Below are 16,917 nucleotides of genomic sequence, written 5' to 3'. Positions count from 1 at the left end.
CTCTCTCTCTCTCTCTCTCTCTCTCTCTCTCTCTCTCTCTCATGTCTCTGTCTGTTCCTTCCATCCCCTCCCTCTGTCTGGCTGTAAAGGCTGATGGAGTGTGAAATTGGAAAGTGTATCATATTCTGCTCTGTGGCTCCATGTCCTGAGCTATAAGCTACAGCTAGTCAGAGTGAAAAATAACATGCACTGAAACAGATACATTAACATGCTGTTTGTGTGTGCCTGTATGTGTGTGTATGACAGTTTAGCCAGCCACAGCTTATCTTAAATTACTTATCTCACGCCTGGTACACTAGTGCTTTTCCACAAACTGCAGAATCAAGTATGGATTGAAAATGCACACACCTACACCTACTCACACACACTCAAACACACCTTATTCATTTGCAGACAGAAAAAAAATTAAATAGTGTGTTGTAAACAACTTTTATAGTTTTGAAAAAGAAAGAACACACAGTGAGAACCTAACAGATGTAGATACATCCTCTCATAACCTGAAAAGGGAAGAGTACGCTTTCACCTCAATGCCTTTACATCTGGTAGACAGATGTACATAATTTGCTAAAGATAGCCTGCACTGAACTCTTTACTGATTTTATCAAGACAAAATGACTTAATATTAGAGGCATAACAAATTGATTGAAGCGTTACACATGATATGGCTATGTCAATACACAACCACACATGATAAAAACAGATTCGACAGAAACTTACAACCAACCAAAGGTGAATAATGCTAGCACAGGCAGCTACAACTATTTCAAAAGCACCCTGGTGAAACAAATTCAAAGCAAAAATCTTTCTTCTTTTTTTTTAAAAAATCAATTGAAAAACAGTTTCATTCTAAAAACAAGAAAAAAACAAACAAACAAAAAAACATCTGTTGTAAGAAATGGGCTACATCTGTATGCAGGTGGGCATGTATTTATGTGTGTTTACCTGTATCAGGCCAGACACCTCTCCTTTCTGAAGTGGTGCAGCAATGGAGGGAGTGAACGGCTTACTGTCTTCTACTGCTCGGCCTTTCATGAAGTGTTTTCCTGCTTCATAGATGTCCACTTCAATCATCTTCCCTTTGAACTCAGCCCTCTTAGGTACCAGCACCTGCAAACCGGGAGTGACACATCATAACTGACTCTTGTGCGCGTGCAAATAGGGGATATCATTCAGTGTTGCCACGGCTGTGGAAATACACCTACACCGAAAAAGAACCCAAATAAATTGCATTACACTGCCTAAACTTCAAAGTAGAGCACAATAGATAATACTAACTTGACAGAGGGAAAAAGGTTTATGACAAAAGATCAGTCAGTGACTGCAATTATGTGACCAGTGAGATAAATCCAATGTTGCTCAAAACAGTTTTCCCCACATTGTTATTCAGCTAGTCTGTCTGCTTACAAAAAAAGAGAAGAAGAGTGTTTTCAGTTCCATTTATGGAAGCCCTCAAGGTCAAAAACTACGGCAACAGCTGTGAGATAAACCAGAGGGATTTGCTCGTTTGTCTTATTATTTCACCATGGCAACTATAAATCTCGACTGATCACAGCGGGAAGGAAGAGAAAACAAAGAGTTATAATTACGGCTTAGTGTGAAATGGAATTTGTTCTTAATGACTTACCCCTGTAAATAAAGATCATATGCAAATTTTTCTTTCAAAACAATTCTCAAACTAATCACAAAGTTGACAGATTGACAATGATGTACGCTGTTCGGTTCATATATACATGGACATGCAGAGTCCTGGTTTACTTCTTTCCTTCAGCTTTTGCTTTTAGATTCAATCTCTCAAGCAAACACTAATATAATGCTTGGTTTTTCGGCTGGATTTAAAACAGCAGTCACAAGTGCTTGCTTTTCTTTATAAATAATCTATGATATGCTATGTGAAGTGAAGGAAAAAGGCTCACACTATATGAGTGATCAATGATCACCAGGGTTTGAAAAGTCCTTCCTGAATAAACAGACATGAACAGTGCTTTCTATCTAACACTGCACTTTTGCTTAGGAAACAGTACATGAGTTTAAAGACAATGTATGCTAATTTTATACTTATGATAATAATGTGATTATCTACTGATGCCTATTGGGATTTCTTCTTTAGTCCCTCTTTCTATGAGCAGATTAGAGGCTAGAATGTGCAACATAACAACAACCTTGGACCTGCTGAGGATTCAATGTCTTGCCCAAGTACACTTCAGCAGTGCTGCATGCTGACTCAGATCATCTGGTGGTCTGTCTAACCATTACACGACTCTGCAGGGCTAAGCTACTGACTGGGCAGAGAATAGCATGTGCACTGGTGAAGGGAGTGTTACTGCTGTGATGGCAGGACTAAGTTTGGCTCAGTATTAATCTGTCAGTCTTTATCCAGCCGGTGGAATATGATAGGAGATGGAGAACAGGCCAGACAGACGCACAGCCAGCGCCACACCTGCCTAATCAACACACCTGCTGCTTGACACTCTGACCACTGTGAGGGTGTGTGTGTGTGTGAGTATATGCGTGTGTGTGTGTGAGTAGCCAGCAAACCAGGCTGGGAGTAGAGAGGTAAAACAGCAGGGCTGAGGGGGAGCAAGGTGTGTGTGTGTGTGTATGTATGTGTGTGTGTAGGTGAGGGTCATTCGAGGCTCATTACAGGGTGATTAAATGATGAAAGAGCTTGTCCGATTTCATTGGAAACCCCCCTCCTACTTCCTCACTCAGCCACTTACAGATACACACACACACAGGTGGGCTGGGTGCCTATTATACCCGCCAGGATAGATATCCATCTGATGGTGTAAAAGTTAAACTAGGCCATTTGTTCACACTCACACCTCTCTGTACCTTATCCCCTGCATCCCTCCAACCACCCAACCCCCGCTCCACCTCCTTCTGTCCTTTTCTTTGCTCCCACTACTCTTTTCACTTCTTTTCTGACACTTCCTTGTTTTTTTTCTCCCTCAACCATCCAATACCCCAACTGATCTGCTCTATCTCTGTCTGTGTGATTACATGATTACATATTAAGTTCTTAGAATAATCATATATACATACAAGTGGGACAGAATGACAGGCGGTTGCAGTGTGAGTCAGACTTCTGCAATGTATACAATCTCATGCACATGCACTGTATGTGTCTATGAAGACATATAGTACATGTGATATGGGGCTGTATCCCTTAGGGAGACAGATTCAGAACATATTGGTACATAGTGTTTTCATGTCAGAGAGTGATTTAGAAGTACATGCCAAACACTTTAATGTCCAAAAAAAAAAAAAATAGGACAGAGAAAACATCTTTACTCTTGAGAACAGTGAACTGACATTCATGACATACATGCCTGCATATGCACAAATGCATCGAGACACACATGAACCGAGTGACATTTGTAACTTAAGTTTATAGCCTGCAGAAGGAGGTGCAAAAGAGGAGGAGAGGAGAGGAGAGGAAAGTGGAAGGGAGGAAAAATTATTACCATCCCCTGCCCTCCGCGCTAATAAAAAGCATAACTTCAAACATGTTTCTGATGATGGTTAAAGCAGGAGGAAATTGATTTATTTGAAGATGTTTTAAAGTGAATTTTTCACAGGTTGAGAGAGGGTCTTTGAAGCCATGCGATCGTGAGTGTGTGCGTGTGTGTGTGTGTGTGTGTGTGTGTGTGTGTATAGCTGTATGTGTGTAGGATGGAATGTTCATGTCTTTAGGGCTGACCTTAATGTTAGTATGGTGAAAAAAGCAAAAAGTATTGCCGCTATCAGCCGCCAAATGCTCTCATGACCACCGCAGGGTGTGTGTATATTTGTGAGTATGTGTGATATTATAGCTAACCTACTTTAGTCAATACAAGCTTAAGCTTCTGTCACCTGCTGTGAGTACTCCTGTGACATGCAAAGCAAAGTGTCTGATCTGATTTACTAAGTGTGAAAATGAGGAAGGGTTGGATCAGCTTCACATATGAAAATTTTCATCAAATGCAGATTAATTTTCAGGTTTTTTACTGTATGTTTTCGATGATGGATGGAGTGTGTATGCCAGCTGAACTATTTTAGGATTTATTAAATGGAGAAGTGGCAGCGAACATCAAACATAGTGCATATTCCTTAAGCAGACACTGATATCCACACAAGCTGGCTTTATTATAGGGTTGATCACCAAATATAGGATAAGAAATAATTAAAAAGCTCTTATCTTTTAAGATAAATATGCAAAGTAAATATAACTGAAACTACTGAAGCATTACCAGTACTTCATACATTTTTTACTGTATTAACAAGTTTAGTAGAGTAGGTTAAATATATTAAATACATTTTTAGTACATTTTAAATTCCTGTGGACAAAAACTGTGGTCGTCTGTTATTGTAATATTAACCTGCAAAATAGGTGCACCTAAGTAATTTATTAAAGTATACTAAAAATGGTGTTACCTGTTCATAGAACTTGTTGTGAGCCACATAGTACTGAGCATCAAATGACTCCTCTGTCACCAACACATGCTGCCTCTCACCAACCTAAAAAGAGAGAGGGAGAAAACAAAACTTTATTTGCTCAGGCAACAAATATCAACCAAATAGAAGTGTATATGACATTTGTGCAAATGTGTTTTATTCAGTACACATGATCATGTGGTTTTTGCATGTACATACAGCCATAAAGAAACAACATGGTAAATGTACTGTACTTACATAGCGCCTTTCTAGTCTTCCGACCACTCAAAGCACTTTTGCACTACACATCTCATTCACGCATTCACACACATTGGCCAACTGCCAACTGCTCATCGGTTTAACCATTCACACCCCGATGGCACAGCCACAGCCACAGCCATCCACTGCTCAAGGACCCTTTGACATGCAGACTGGAGGAGCCGGGAATCGAACCACAAATCATCTGATTAGTAGGCGACCCGCTAGTTTAGAATTGTTAGAAATTTGGATTATTTGTCTTAATTAAGTTGACAGTGACATCATTTTGGGCCTAATTTCATTGCATATTGAAACAACTCACCATCTGCTAACATCTACTGATGTAATTTGACCATATAAAAACACTCTTATCTTACACTTGTCTACATATGTAAGCATTGGCTATAAGTTTATTGCTTTGTAATACACATGCCGGGTATGACGGCTTCATACAGTATCTTCAGCAGTTTTAATTTAACACAGGCAAGATGCCTTGGTCATACATTATACTTCTATTCATCAAGATCGCAATTCAATCAGTTTTGGGCTTTCGTGTTTTTTTTTTCCAAGTTTTTTCTTACTGCAGTTCACCATTTAATTACAATCTCAAGGCTCCTGAGCCACTTCAGTTTCAGCGCTTCGGCTGAGAGGATAGTAAGTACTATTGAACTCAGGTCCTTAGAAAAAGAAAATTGAATAAAAAATAAATAAATAGAAAAAAAAAAACAAGGCTGTTACACAATTCAAATGCTTACAAAAAACAGTCTATTCAGAACATCAGAAAACCAAATACCACAACAACGCCTCCCAATAAAGAAATGCAGTATGGGACATTATGACAGAAAATACTTTTTTTGTTGAAGAATGTTGTTGACTCAAAGAAGAAGCAAGATAAGAAGAGAATGAGAACTTTGTTGAATGTGCTGGAGGCATGAATACCACCAACCATCTCATGACTGACTTGACAGAAAGGGAGGTATCTTTTCTCACTTGTCCGCCATGATGTCTTTATAATCCATTTTTGACAAATATTTGTCTGTGCGCCATGGCTGGATTTACACTAAATACATTTAACATTTTTGTGGATAGACAAAGTCAATACTTTGTTGTTAGTGTGGCCTAATGCATCTTCTGAAGTATCCTATTGAAAATAATGCTCTAGATGAGGTACATCACATTTATTTTGTCATGACATCCTACTTCTACATGCTACTGATCTTGTCATGTAGGGAACCAGCATTGAAAGTTTAGATCCCATCTGAATAGTGCTGCAGAGCATTCACCACCTGGGTTTTTAAAATCTGCAATGTATAGTTAAAATGTTGGGAATAGAGTGTCCTGTAGGCTTAGTGGGCAGCATTTGCATTTTAACTCTGTCAGTGATGAGCCCTGTTCTGTAAAACTGTGCTGACTGATCATTTCCTTGGCAATGTGTCAGAGCCTTAGAAGTCATGGCTCTGACACATTGCTCAGGGTGATTCCATTTTTGCAGACATCCATCTTCTGTGCTCTTTTCTTTCCTCCTTCCCGTCTTTATCCTTTAGCTTCCATCCCTCACTCCTATCTCTGGGCATTTTCTTTGTTGTTCATACCTCTCTCTCTTTCCTCCTTTCTCATCCTTTTCTCCTTTCTTTTTTTTTTTTTACTGATTTTACTGCGTGCGTGCATATGTGTGTGTGTTCCAACACAGAGAGCACCTGCACAGGCATGCTGACAGACTTAAAAAGAGACCAAATAAATCACTGGTTCCTGCAAACAGAGCAATTTTCTGAAAAAGAGGGTGGAAAAAATATCCTTTGAACATTATTACTAGATAGTGAACATTTGATTTGGGCCTTTTCTTTGCTCCTTTAGACAGAAGACAGATGTCTCTGCTGTGAGCACTTTCACAAAACATTTCCACAGTGTTGTAATTATATCGTTGCAGGAAAAATGTTTGTCTTTCAAAAACAATATAGAGAAGTGATCCACTAACATTTCATCGTTCTGTTTATGATCAACCACTGACTAATGGTCATCAGAAGTTTTACTTAGTTTTCTTTATGTAATACAATTTGTTTCAAGTTCTAAAAAAAAAAAATCACCTGTCTTTACAGATTATAAAATTCAGCTCTGTAGCAAACGTGCAGAGCAGGGATCCTTTCCCATTTGTAAACATGGTTGTCAACCTGAATGGTTTAGCTCTGTGCAAGGCAGGAGTCAACCTTACCAAAACTTCTTAAGGTTTTCATTTTACCAGAGGAGAGAGGCACTGGAGGATCTGAAAGCTAGAAGTGTATGATGTTAATCTGTATGAATCTGCACGCCGTAATACCTAATCCACAATTTAAAAACCAATGAGGAGCAGTGGTGTGGGATTAAGGTGTATTTTGATATGCCGATTTAACTGTGGATAAGAGGATGATCATGCATGAACATACACGAGCACAGGCAACAACATATATGACAATGGAGTGAATTCAGTCAATGAACTGTTGATGAACTGCACACACCTCTGTGCACCACACCATCAGCCATGTCTAAGTATTTGTATGCAGTATATGTTTTGGTCTTTGCCTAAGTGACTGATTGCATATCTCTGTGTGTGTGAGAGGCTGCATTTAGATTTGTATTTACTCCATCTGTTGAAAAACGTCACAGAATACAAAATAAGGCATGTCTTTGCACAATGAGATGCCATCCAGAGAATAAGATCCCATGATACACAGCAGATCCACTGCAGATTTGTGGGATCATGAGTTTAATTGATAATTAATCCACATCATAACAAGGATAATGAGAGAACTGTGACTTTGAATTGTAATCAACATTTTCATCTGCATCACAAATAAAGGAGCAATTCACACGAACATCATCCAAAATCTCTCGCTGCATCTGTGGCCTTTTTACCATGCAACTGGATCATGTTTCAAACCATATGGAAAAGCAGCCAGACTGTTGCATGGGATTAATTATAATGAGCTAACAGTCAGTGTCAAAGGAGCAACACATAAAGACTAAAAATTTGCTGTACAGCAGACAGTACTGAGCAATTTACTGAAAAGTCTTTACTATGATCGTCTTTTAGCAGTCTGTGGTCTTAATACAAAGGCGGCCCAACTGAAGCTTACTTAGTGCCAAACATGCAGCATGTGCTTACAATGAATCACACACATCACACACTAATCACACACACACTAAACACACTAGATTCTCTTGACCTATTCTCAATCAAAGCAGCATTGAGGTCAAACAGCCGTACGCCGCACCTGAATTAAACTTGGTTCCAATTGGCTACTGGCATTCTCAGATCATGCTATAAAGATGTAATCATCACGTACTTCAATATTCTGTGTCATAAACACCTAACAACATTCAGTGGTAATGATTTAATGTTTAGCGTTTATAAACAGTAAATGTTTATAGTGTGTTACAAACTATCCTGCATCTCCCTTTTCTAAGTATGGTTATTGGTGTTGAAAGCTTTCTGCTGGATGGTGCTGTTTCTTTTGCAAAAACTTTTCCTCCGATGGTTTTCAGCTTTTCATCATTACTACAATTTACAACAGCTTTGATCAATACCCAGACATGTGTGAACTGTACCCCCGACTGTTAAGCAGTGGCATGCAGGCTTACGCAAGACCCAAGATTAACATCATTCTACTTATTGTACATTTATGCATCAATTTCTTTTCCTCTGACCCAGTCATTTTCATTTCTTCATCTATGTCTTGAAGTCACTATTCACCCCTCTCATACACACACTTTTACTATAGTAGTCTTATAAAAGATCATGCAAACATGCATGGAAACACACACACACACACACACACACACACACACACACACACAGATACAAGGACGGTATAATATAATATGCCCTCTTGCTCACAAGCCTTGCAAAATTATTACAAACACACAGTTACCAGCACACACACACACACAGATCGGCGGTTACACACAAGCCTGCACACACATGCAGCCTTCTGTAGCCCCATGTAGAAAGAGATTTTGTTTTGTTGCCTGCTAAACAATCATTGCGGGTGAGTGATTTAACAGGGCTAAAGAGAGATGCTCTGATCTTCTGGAGGTTCTCTTTGAATAAGCTGCTTGAAAGAGGAAGAAAAAACACCCCTGTTGATTTGGGTATTTCGTTTCACCCTCAAAGTCAAAACCCAAGTAAAAAAGACTGAAACTTTTCAGTGTTTGCTACAACGACTAAAGGGATTAAGGGTGGCTTTAGATAAATGTTTGTGGGCACAATTGTAAAATCAACACAGATCAAAGTTATACAAATGAACCGTGTTGAACGAGCCTGAACACAAATGCTTTACACAGAATAATTCACTAACAACATGAGAAGGAAGACAGAACAAGGTAGATATATAGGATAGGAGGAGTGGGTGGATAAGTGGAAATGAGAAAGGTAAAAAGAAATAACTGAAAAAGAAGATACTGAGGCAAAAAAAAAGGTGACATTTTGTCAAAAGTAACTCCACAAACTCGCCAGAATTGTCTCCTATAAAGTGCTCTACTTCAATACTTTCATGTTCACACGCATACACACCCAGTCTTTTTCAAACTCAGCCACTAGTAGAAGCTCAAGGTACTTTTCTCAGTTGTAAATGACTCCTTATCTGTCCATTCATGCACTGCACTCACCTGTCTTTCACAAAACATTCAACTATCTTTTTACCTGATACTTTCAGCCTTTCAGAAGTGTAATGATTGCATTGCAGTTTCCATTCTTATATGTAAGAGGAAAAAGGTACTTTAGCAGTCAGTAGACTGATTCATCATCTATATGGCATGTTAAACACTGCTTCTGAGTTTAGAATCTGATACGACTGGCTCCAACAATCTCTGATGTCAAATTAGTCATGATGTTTGAATTACTGGTGACCACTTGAAGGTTTGATCAAATGAAAAAGATTATGATTAAGAACACTCCATGATGTCTGGTTAATATAGTGTTTGAAATGTTGATTACACAAGAGTAAATTAAACAGGAGGAAATGCTGCAATTAATGGCTTTAAGCTTTGAAAAGTGAACTACAGTTTTAGAAACAATGGGATAGAAATTCCAGTGGCAACAGAAAGTAAACAGTGGAAAAAGAAGGAAGTTTGCAAGTCCTTCAGCTTTGACCAGACTCAGACGCAAACACTTGAGGAACATGAAGAACTCTTTGAAAGGCACAAGGCATCTTTATCCAAACACCTCAGGTAGTGCAGTGAGTGTGTGCTGGGATTTATGTGTTTGATAGAGACAGGGGGAAAGAACATATCAAAACCTGGTGTTGCTAAGTTAATCCAGCTAGGATCCATAAACTAAAACGACAGCTGTGTCCTGTGTTCCTCTTAGAAAATCTCCTAACCTTGTCTCTAAAACAGCACAGTACAATGTAAGTATACAGTGCTTTGCAGACATCTTCACTCTATGTACATCACTTCAAAGAAAAATAAATTCAACAATTTACATAATCATCATTTGCCAGAAAACAAATTACTACTTGTAGTGGATAAAAATAAATAAATAATATAAAACATATTTTTAGTCCAGAACCTTGAACTTGAACTTACTATCTCAATATTCCTTCAGTTTAAGGGAGTTTAAGGAAAAACATGTTTCTTTCTAGGTTTCTACTTCATGGAACTTGATGAAAAACAAATTAATGATCCAGCTATAATCTGTCTGAATTATTAAACCCTGGACAATTGTAAGAAGTTAGGAACAGAGAGGAGCTGTGGAATATAGCAGAGTTCTGACTCTGGAAACTGTGAAAATAAGGTTTGTATGCAGGAGATTTAGAGTAGATGAATGACGAAAAAAGAGGACATGCATAATGACGGAGTGACAGAAGAAGATGAATGAGGTGCAATCCGTCCTTGGCTTTGATTCAACTTTGTTCCTGGTGTGTGTGTGTGTATTAGAGGAGAGAGAGAGAGAGAGAGAGAGAGAGAGAGAGAGAGAGAGAGAGAGAGAGCGCAAAGACAAAACAAAAAAGAAGGAAAGATATTGGACAAAATGTAACCTGTAAGTAAGCATGATAAAAGGACACTTACACAGACGCAACAAAAAACTAAACAAATCAAACAAATCACAGACACACACACTGAGCAACAGGAAAACAGAGACTATGCTCCATACCTACAGACATGGACCCTGATACATCACGGTACTGAGTATCTCTTTAGGCTAGTTTAATAGCAATTACCCTGATATACTTCCCTGAATACACACTGGCTGAAGCCTCCCTAGTTCTGTGTGTGTCTTGAGGCTATACACCAGACCTGTAATGCTTTCATGGCCAACCCCACCCTCTCTCTTTATCTCTCTCTCTGAAGAGGGCTAGTGAAATGTGAGAGGTTTCTGCCAGAACAGAACACTGTGCACCTGCATCAAATCTACAACCCCCCTCCAGGCCCTCTGTATCCTTCCCAAAGCTAACCAAACTACGCCTTTCTATTTTGCACACACACACACACACACACACACACACACACACACACACAGTTAAATAAAAACATAAATGGTTGCACTTCAGAAAAGGTGTGCTGATTCTCAAGAAAGCATAACTAAGAAGGTAAAGGGGAAATACAGGATGCACAGGAAAGGACGGTTTACAAAACAAAAAAGCCAAACAAATCCAAAACATCCAATAATCACAAAAGCATATAACAAATAAAACCCAACACATAGGAACGCCACAGATAAAACTACCAGCACCTGCAGGGACATTAGCAGCAACATCAAACAACCCACTAGATAAAGAGCTTCAAATGCTTTAAAAGCATCTGCCCTGTTGCACAAAATATTTAACCTGCAGAGTGGCCTGCAGTGCTACGTTTGAAGTGTGAAGGAGGCGGACAGTTTGAGCATATGTGCTATCCTGGAACCAAGATGTTCTAGTCTTGCTTCTTTTGAGAAAAGGAAGCTAATTTGTGGGCAGTGGTGGCCCAGAGCAGTTTCATCGCTGTCAAAGCAAGGAGAGACAAGCAAGTAGGTACACAAAAAATCTGCAGAATATCAAGTGAGGAAGAAGAAAAAAGCGCTGTGTTTGGTTTTCATGAAAGCTGAGGCCAGAAAATGTAATTTGTCATACAATGAGTTTGATGGTCCCGTTGTAGCACCACAGATGAATTAGTTCCTTTTTTATCCAATCACTTTCTGTAACTGAAATCTGATATCCCTCAATGACGCCATGACCAGGTGAACAAAATTCCAGGTAGCCCCATTCTCTTCTCTCTGAACCTCAGCTTGGTCTGCCTGGAGCAGATACAGGTTTACAGCAGCAATGCACTAACCATCAGTAAACATGTTTAGTTTGCACCAGCAGCTTCACAAAGTCTGCCAGCTGACTTTATGTGAAGCAACAAAACTAGCACTGAGCATCTACCCTGCTGAAAAAAACAATAGTAACCACCGACGTCCTCCAACCTGCACAAACACACAATGTGCAGCAAAGACTGTTCTTGAATTCACAACTCTTTCCAGCCTGGTTCATCTGAGCTATGACGAGATTAAAAAAAGCATCATGTCTCCAGTCCCATTCAATGTGGCTGTGTACGGCTGTATCTGGAATGCTGAACTTTTGTTAACATACATTTTGTTTTTCATTGAAGTTTATTGTTGTGACCTTTTCATAGTTAGAATTGTTAAGTTGGCTCAGTCACAAAAGTCAATAATAGTTAACACTGTGCATCATTAAAGTCCCAGGGTCTTCTTGCATGCAAGCTAACTAACTTTCTGATGTAGCATGGCAAATCTTGCAAATTAGCCTGACGCATATGTGAATCTATAAAAAAANTTTGTTTAAAAAAGAATATATAGAAAAAGAAGAGATAGAGAAAAGTTGTAGCACAGGATGATGAGTAGTTAAATAAAACTGATTTATACAGTTCCATTTTTGCAACATGAAGATCATAATGCCATCTGACAATGTGCTCTGCTCTTCCTTTACAATACACACATGCTGCATATATGTACACAAAACATACTGTATCTTGGCACGGTCACACACACACACACACACACACACACAAAAACAACAACAACAACAACAAAAAAACACCCACCATCAGACACATACACACTTGATTGCCTCATCAATTTCAACCAACCAACAGAAAAGACAGTGTTGTCTGCAACACCAGGGTGACAGATCTAGTTTGTCAGAGAAGATGATATGACAGAGATGTCTCTCTCACACACACACAGGCCTGTGACAGTAGCCTGTAGCCTGTTTAGTGTCTCAGATGCTGGAATGAATCACATCAAAACAGAGACATGGCAGGAAACACAGAATGAAAGCCTTTAGAAACATCAGTTACCAAAATATATGACATCACACACACACACACACCAAAACACAATCTCACATAACAACAACATAAAGAACACATATACTACGTCATAAATAAAAATATGCCTTAAAGAGATAAAAGGGGTCACAAAGAAAGTAAGGACGAATAAAATGTCTTACATCAGTTACAAGAATAAGTAAAAAATATTAACTGGCAAATCTTTGTATTGTTAATATAGACAGTAGACCCAGAATACAAAATATGCCTAGTCAAAAAAGAACATACATATAAAAAAGCTTTTTATATGTATGTCACCTTTCATTTAATGAGATATGGCAGATCTCACCCTCCTGACAGACCATGTAACTAATGCTTTTTGGCCTAAACCGGTCCTTCTTCTGATACCGGCTGCCACATTGTTGAGCACTGATCATGTATTCCTCTCCTCTGCTGGGATAGTTATTACTGATATCATATCTAACATAGCCACAGTGATCGCAAACTGTAAAAACATTCCATACTCTTTTATTTATTCATCCACTGAGGGGCATGTTTGACAGTGTGTCTGTGTGTGTGTGTGCCTGAGGTGGGTGTGCCCTTAGCATTACAGCACCTATATGTCTAAAATTGTGTGTCCTGGCAACTGCAGCATCAATCAGAGCTCAGCTGTGATTGTCAGGCTGATTGTCCGTTATGTCCCTGTGGGCCTGGAGGCCTTGGTGTGTGTAATTCATGTGCATATGTGTGTAAATGAAAAATAGACAGAGAGAGAGAGAGAGATAGAGATAGAGTAAGAAAGTGCATGTGTAATGCACACATCTATACAGCCACATTAATCCATAATTGCAGCTGAAGCTAATGCCTTGGCAATAGCAGTATGATTATGATTATCACTGGAGGCCACACCTGAAGATACAACAAATCACACATGCATAGGAAGGCCTATCTCGTGAGCGCGTCTGATTGCTGTTCAAGGCTAGCCCTCCAGTCGTCCTATTAGAATGAGAGAAATGTATGTATGTGTTTTGATAAGGGAGAAAAAAACATGAGCTACAAGGCCATCCTGGTGGCTCTGTGGGATAAGGCGAGGATCATGTACTCATAATGCCTGATTTAAAAAAAAAAAAGCCGGCTCATGACCTTTGATGCACATTCTATCTCTGTCTTCCGTTTTTCTTACTTTCAGCAATTGCTCAAATCCAAATAAAAAAGGTGATAAAAGTGATTGGAAATTTGGTTGAAAACTGATAAGACTCAGAAGATTGTTTGCTCTGCCGAGAGTAGAAGAGAAAAAAAATCTGAATGTAAAATGTGGTAGTAAAGTGGCTGTAAACATATGTACCAGACAGAAATAGGGCTACCTATCTGGACAAATTTTGGGAAACATTGTGATCATAGAAATTTGCAGGGCTTTCTTTGTTTTAATTTTTTTCCCCCGTTTTGCTGTCTTGGTTGTGTTCTAGTTTCTTGACAGATCTTGTTACTTTTGTTAATTCTAAATGTGCATTACATTGTTTTAATGGTATTGAAGGAAAACAGAAAATTAAGATTTCCTTTATGTACCAATGTGGACTGTATTGATAACCTACAATAAAAGTATTCTTTAAAATATATATATGTAAAAGTGGCCTCAAAGTGGATGCTTCCATGTGTTCTGCAGTGCAGTCTCCAATGCCAACAGTCAATAAGAATACATGCATTATGATGCTGTTTAGATAGCATGGCAAAAGTAATGTGGAGAGTGTGGAGGTCAACTACTGCTCAACCCTTGAAGTTGAGTTTTGAGGGTTTCTTTCTGCCTAAACAGCAATAAACCACTTGTTCATGTGAAGGTTTGGTTTTGTTGGTTTGGAGAGTCATATCTGAACATGTGTCTCTTCAATTTCCATTTTCCATTTTCCAGCATTTGCAATAGACGTTAAAAGGAACTGTACAGAGTAGACAGAAGTCTTTAGGTTAAACCTGGCTTTTGGATTTATTACATTAAAAGGGTTCTGACTAACTGAGAGTTCTTTAATGCAGATATCTTCTGATTCAAGAGTCCGATCCAACACTTCTATTTAAACTATACCTAAAATGTATCTGATAGATTGTACATTTAAATACAAACAGTATTTCAATGTACAACAGTATCAATGTAGCCCACTAAATCTGACACAGAAGCTACTTGATTGAAATACTTGAGAATGTGTAGCAAAAGCATTGATGAATTGATATGTTTGAATTACTGATGTGCTATGAAAGAAAGCTTGTTTGGGAGAATGCGACTCCTGAAACTAATGTGATGCAAAAGAAGATGTATGACTCTGTTGTAGTTGTGGGACCACAAAAACACTTTGCTTTTGTTTGTACAGTGGTGAGAGAAAGTTTTTCCTCACAAACATTCTCTGGTTGAGTACAGACAGTAAACCAAAGACAGCACACAAATCCGAGTATAATTTTGGACCATGAACATTAATTAGCAACAGCTGATATGACCTGCCATTGGCAAAAGCAATGGTCATTGCTAAAAATGAGAAGCTGCTTTTTTTGTGCACTGCTCTTGTGGTAATGATAATTAGTGCCACTGTACCTGCTATTTTTTTCACATGAAATATTAATTCACATATGAAGTTAAATGGTTGTACTCTAGAGGTAAATCTTGTGTCTTGTCTTCATTTTGCAGCATAAATTGCAGAAAATAACAGGGCCGCAGTGGTGTCCGCTAAACAAACAGCAGTGACATGCAGACAAGCTGAACTGTTGACAACGGATGTCACGCTGCAGCCACCAATCACATGATCAGACTGGTCAAACCTTCAAATAATGGAAATCCATTGTAGCGACTGTAGTCCATGTATAATAAAGGAAGGATTAAATTTTGGATCAGTAAGTTTTCGATACATATGCTTTTCTTAACAGGTTGGCATTTGTTGCATTTTCTTTCACATTACTGAAGCATTCTTCTCAACGGAACAAAAAATGAGTTCAAGTCATGTCAGCCAATGTCAAGGAAGACCTTAATAACTATCATTGTATGCCACAAGGTAGGTTTTGTCTACTATTATGATGTACTCCTTCATTTTCTTTCTCTTGTGCATACAGAACACTGACAAGGGGTTGGAGTATTCTGTGCTGCAGTATGTACTCTTGGATACTCAACATTTTGATTCTCTTCATGGGCTAACGTTTCTGTGTCGGTGTGTATTTGTGTGTGTGTGCTTGCATGGCTCAGCATGCTTGTGTTCTCTTCGTCTGTCCCACTGATGGTACATTCTGAAGTGGTCCAATGATGGACTGTCAAGTACTCTGCTGTTTTTCTCTCTCCGACTCACTCAGGTACCCAAGGACAAGAAAACAATAGATGAACCAAGGGCATATAGCAACAAGAAAATAAGAGGAAAGATTTGATTTTCTTTGTGCATTTGATTTCTTCTTCTTTCAGTCTCATTATAATCATTATTTTTCCTTTTGTACTTTTGCTTTATTAGACAGTAACCACAAAGTGGGTGACAGCAAGGTCTATAGTGAGTGAGGGGGCAGACATGAGGAAAAGTTGTTATCTACATGTAAACACATGGCACAAAAATGAATGGCCAGGAACAGTGGAGGTAATCTTTGTAATATTGTGAAGATGAGATAATTGTATATTGCTTTAAGAACATCTGAAGTTAACTGTTGTGCTACTAATTTGCTGCAAAGTTTCTTTCTATCTTTAAATTAGTTTTTTTTAGCTTTATCATTTGAATTTGAGCGTGGGCTAAAATACTTGTTTTGACAGTGAACAATGGTACATCACTACTATTCAGTGATTTAACACCTCAGAACAACTTCTGCTTAGCATAACAGAAGCAGCTTCAGACTTAATTGTTGCACCAGAAAAAATGTCAGGACAAGTAAAAGACACACAAAGAAATAAACATGGTGTATTTACTCCAGGGGAAACAGTTGTCGGGTTCTGGTAGTTCCGGCTATATCGAGCAA

At 38.7% G+C, this 16,917-nt stretch overlaps 1 protein-coding gene across 2 annotated transcripts in view; it reads right to left on the bottom strand.

Moving 5' to 3' along the window:
* The window catches only part of cdkal1 (CDK5 regulatory subunit associated protein 1-like 1), a 211,727-nt gene that overhangs the window by 12,295 nt on the left and 182,515 nt on the right, over positions 1–16,917 (bottom strand). For both annotated transcript variants that reach the window (XM_010732365.3, XM_027286342.1), the window contains exons 13-14: positions 4,414–4,497; positions 943–1,107 (exon numbers count right to left, since the gene is read on the bottom strand). In XM_010732365.3, coding sequence (XP_010730667.1) covers positions 943–1,107; positions 4,414–4,497 — 249 coding nt within the window. The remainder of the gene's footprint in view (positions 1–942; positions 1,108–4,413; positions 4,498–16,917) is intronic.

The sequence above is a fragment of the Larimichthys crocea genome, chromosome XIII, assembly GCF_000972845.2.
Source record: "Larimichthys crocea isolate SSNF chromosome XIII, L_crocea_2.0, whole genome shotgun sequence".
Classification (NCBI taxonomy): Eukaryota; Metazoa; Chordata; class Actinopteri; family Sciaenidae; genus Larimichthys; species Larimichthys crocea.
This window is presented reverse-complemented; position numbering and strand designations above follow the sequence as displayed.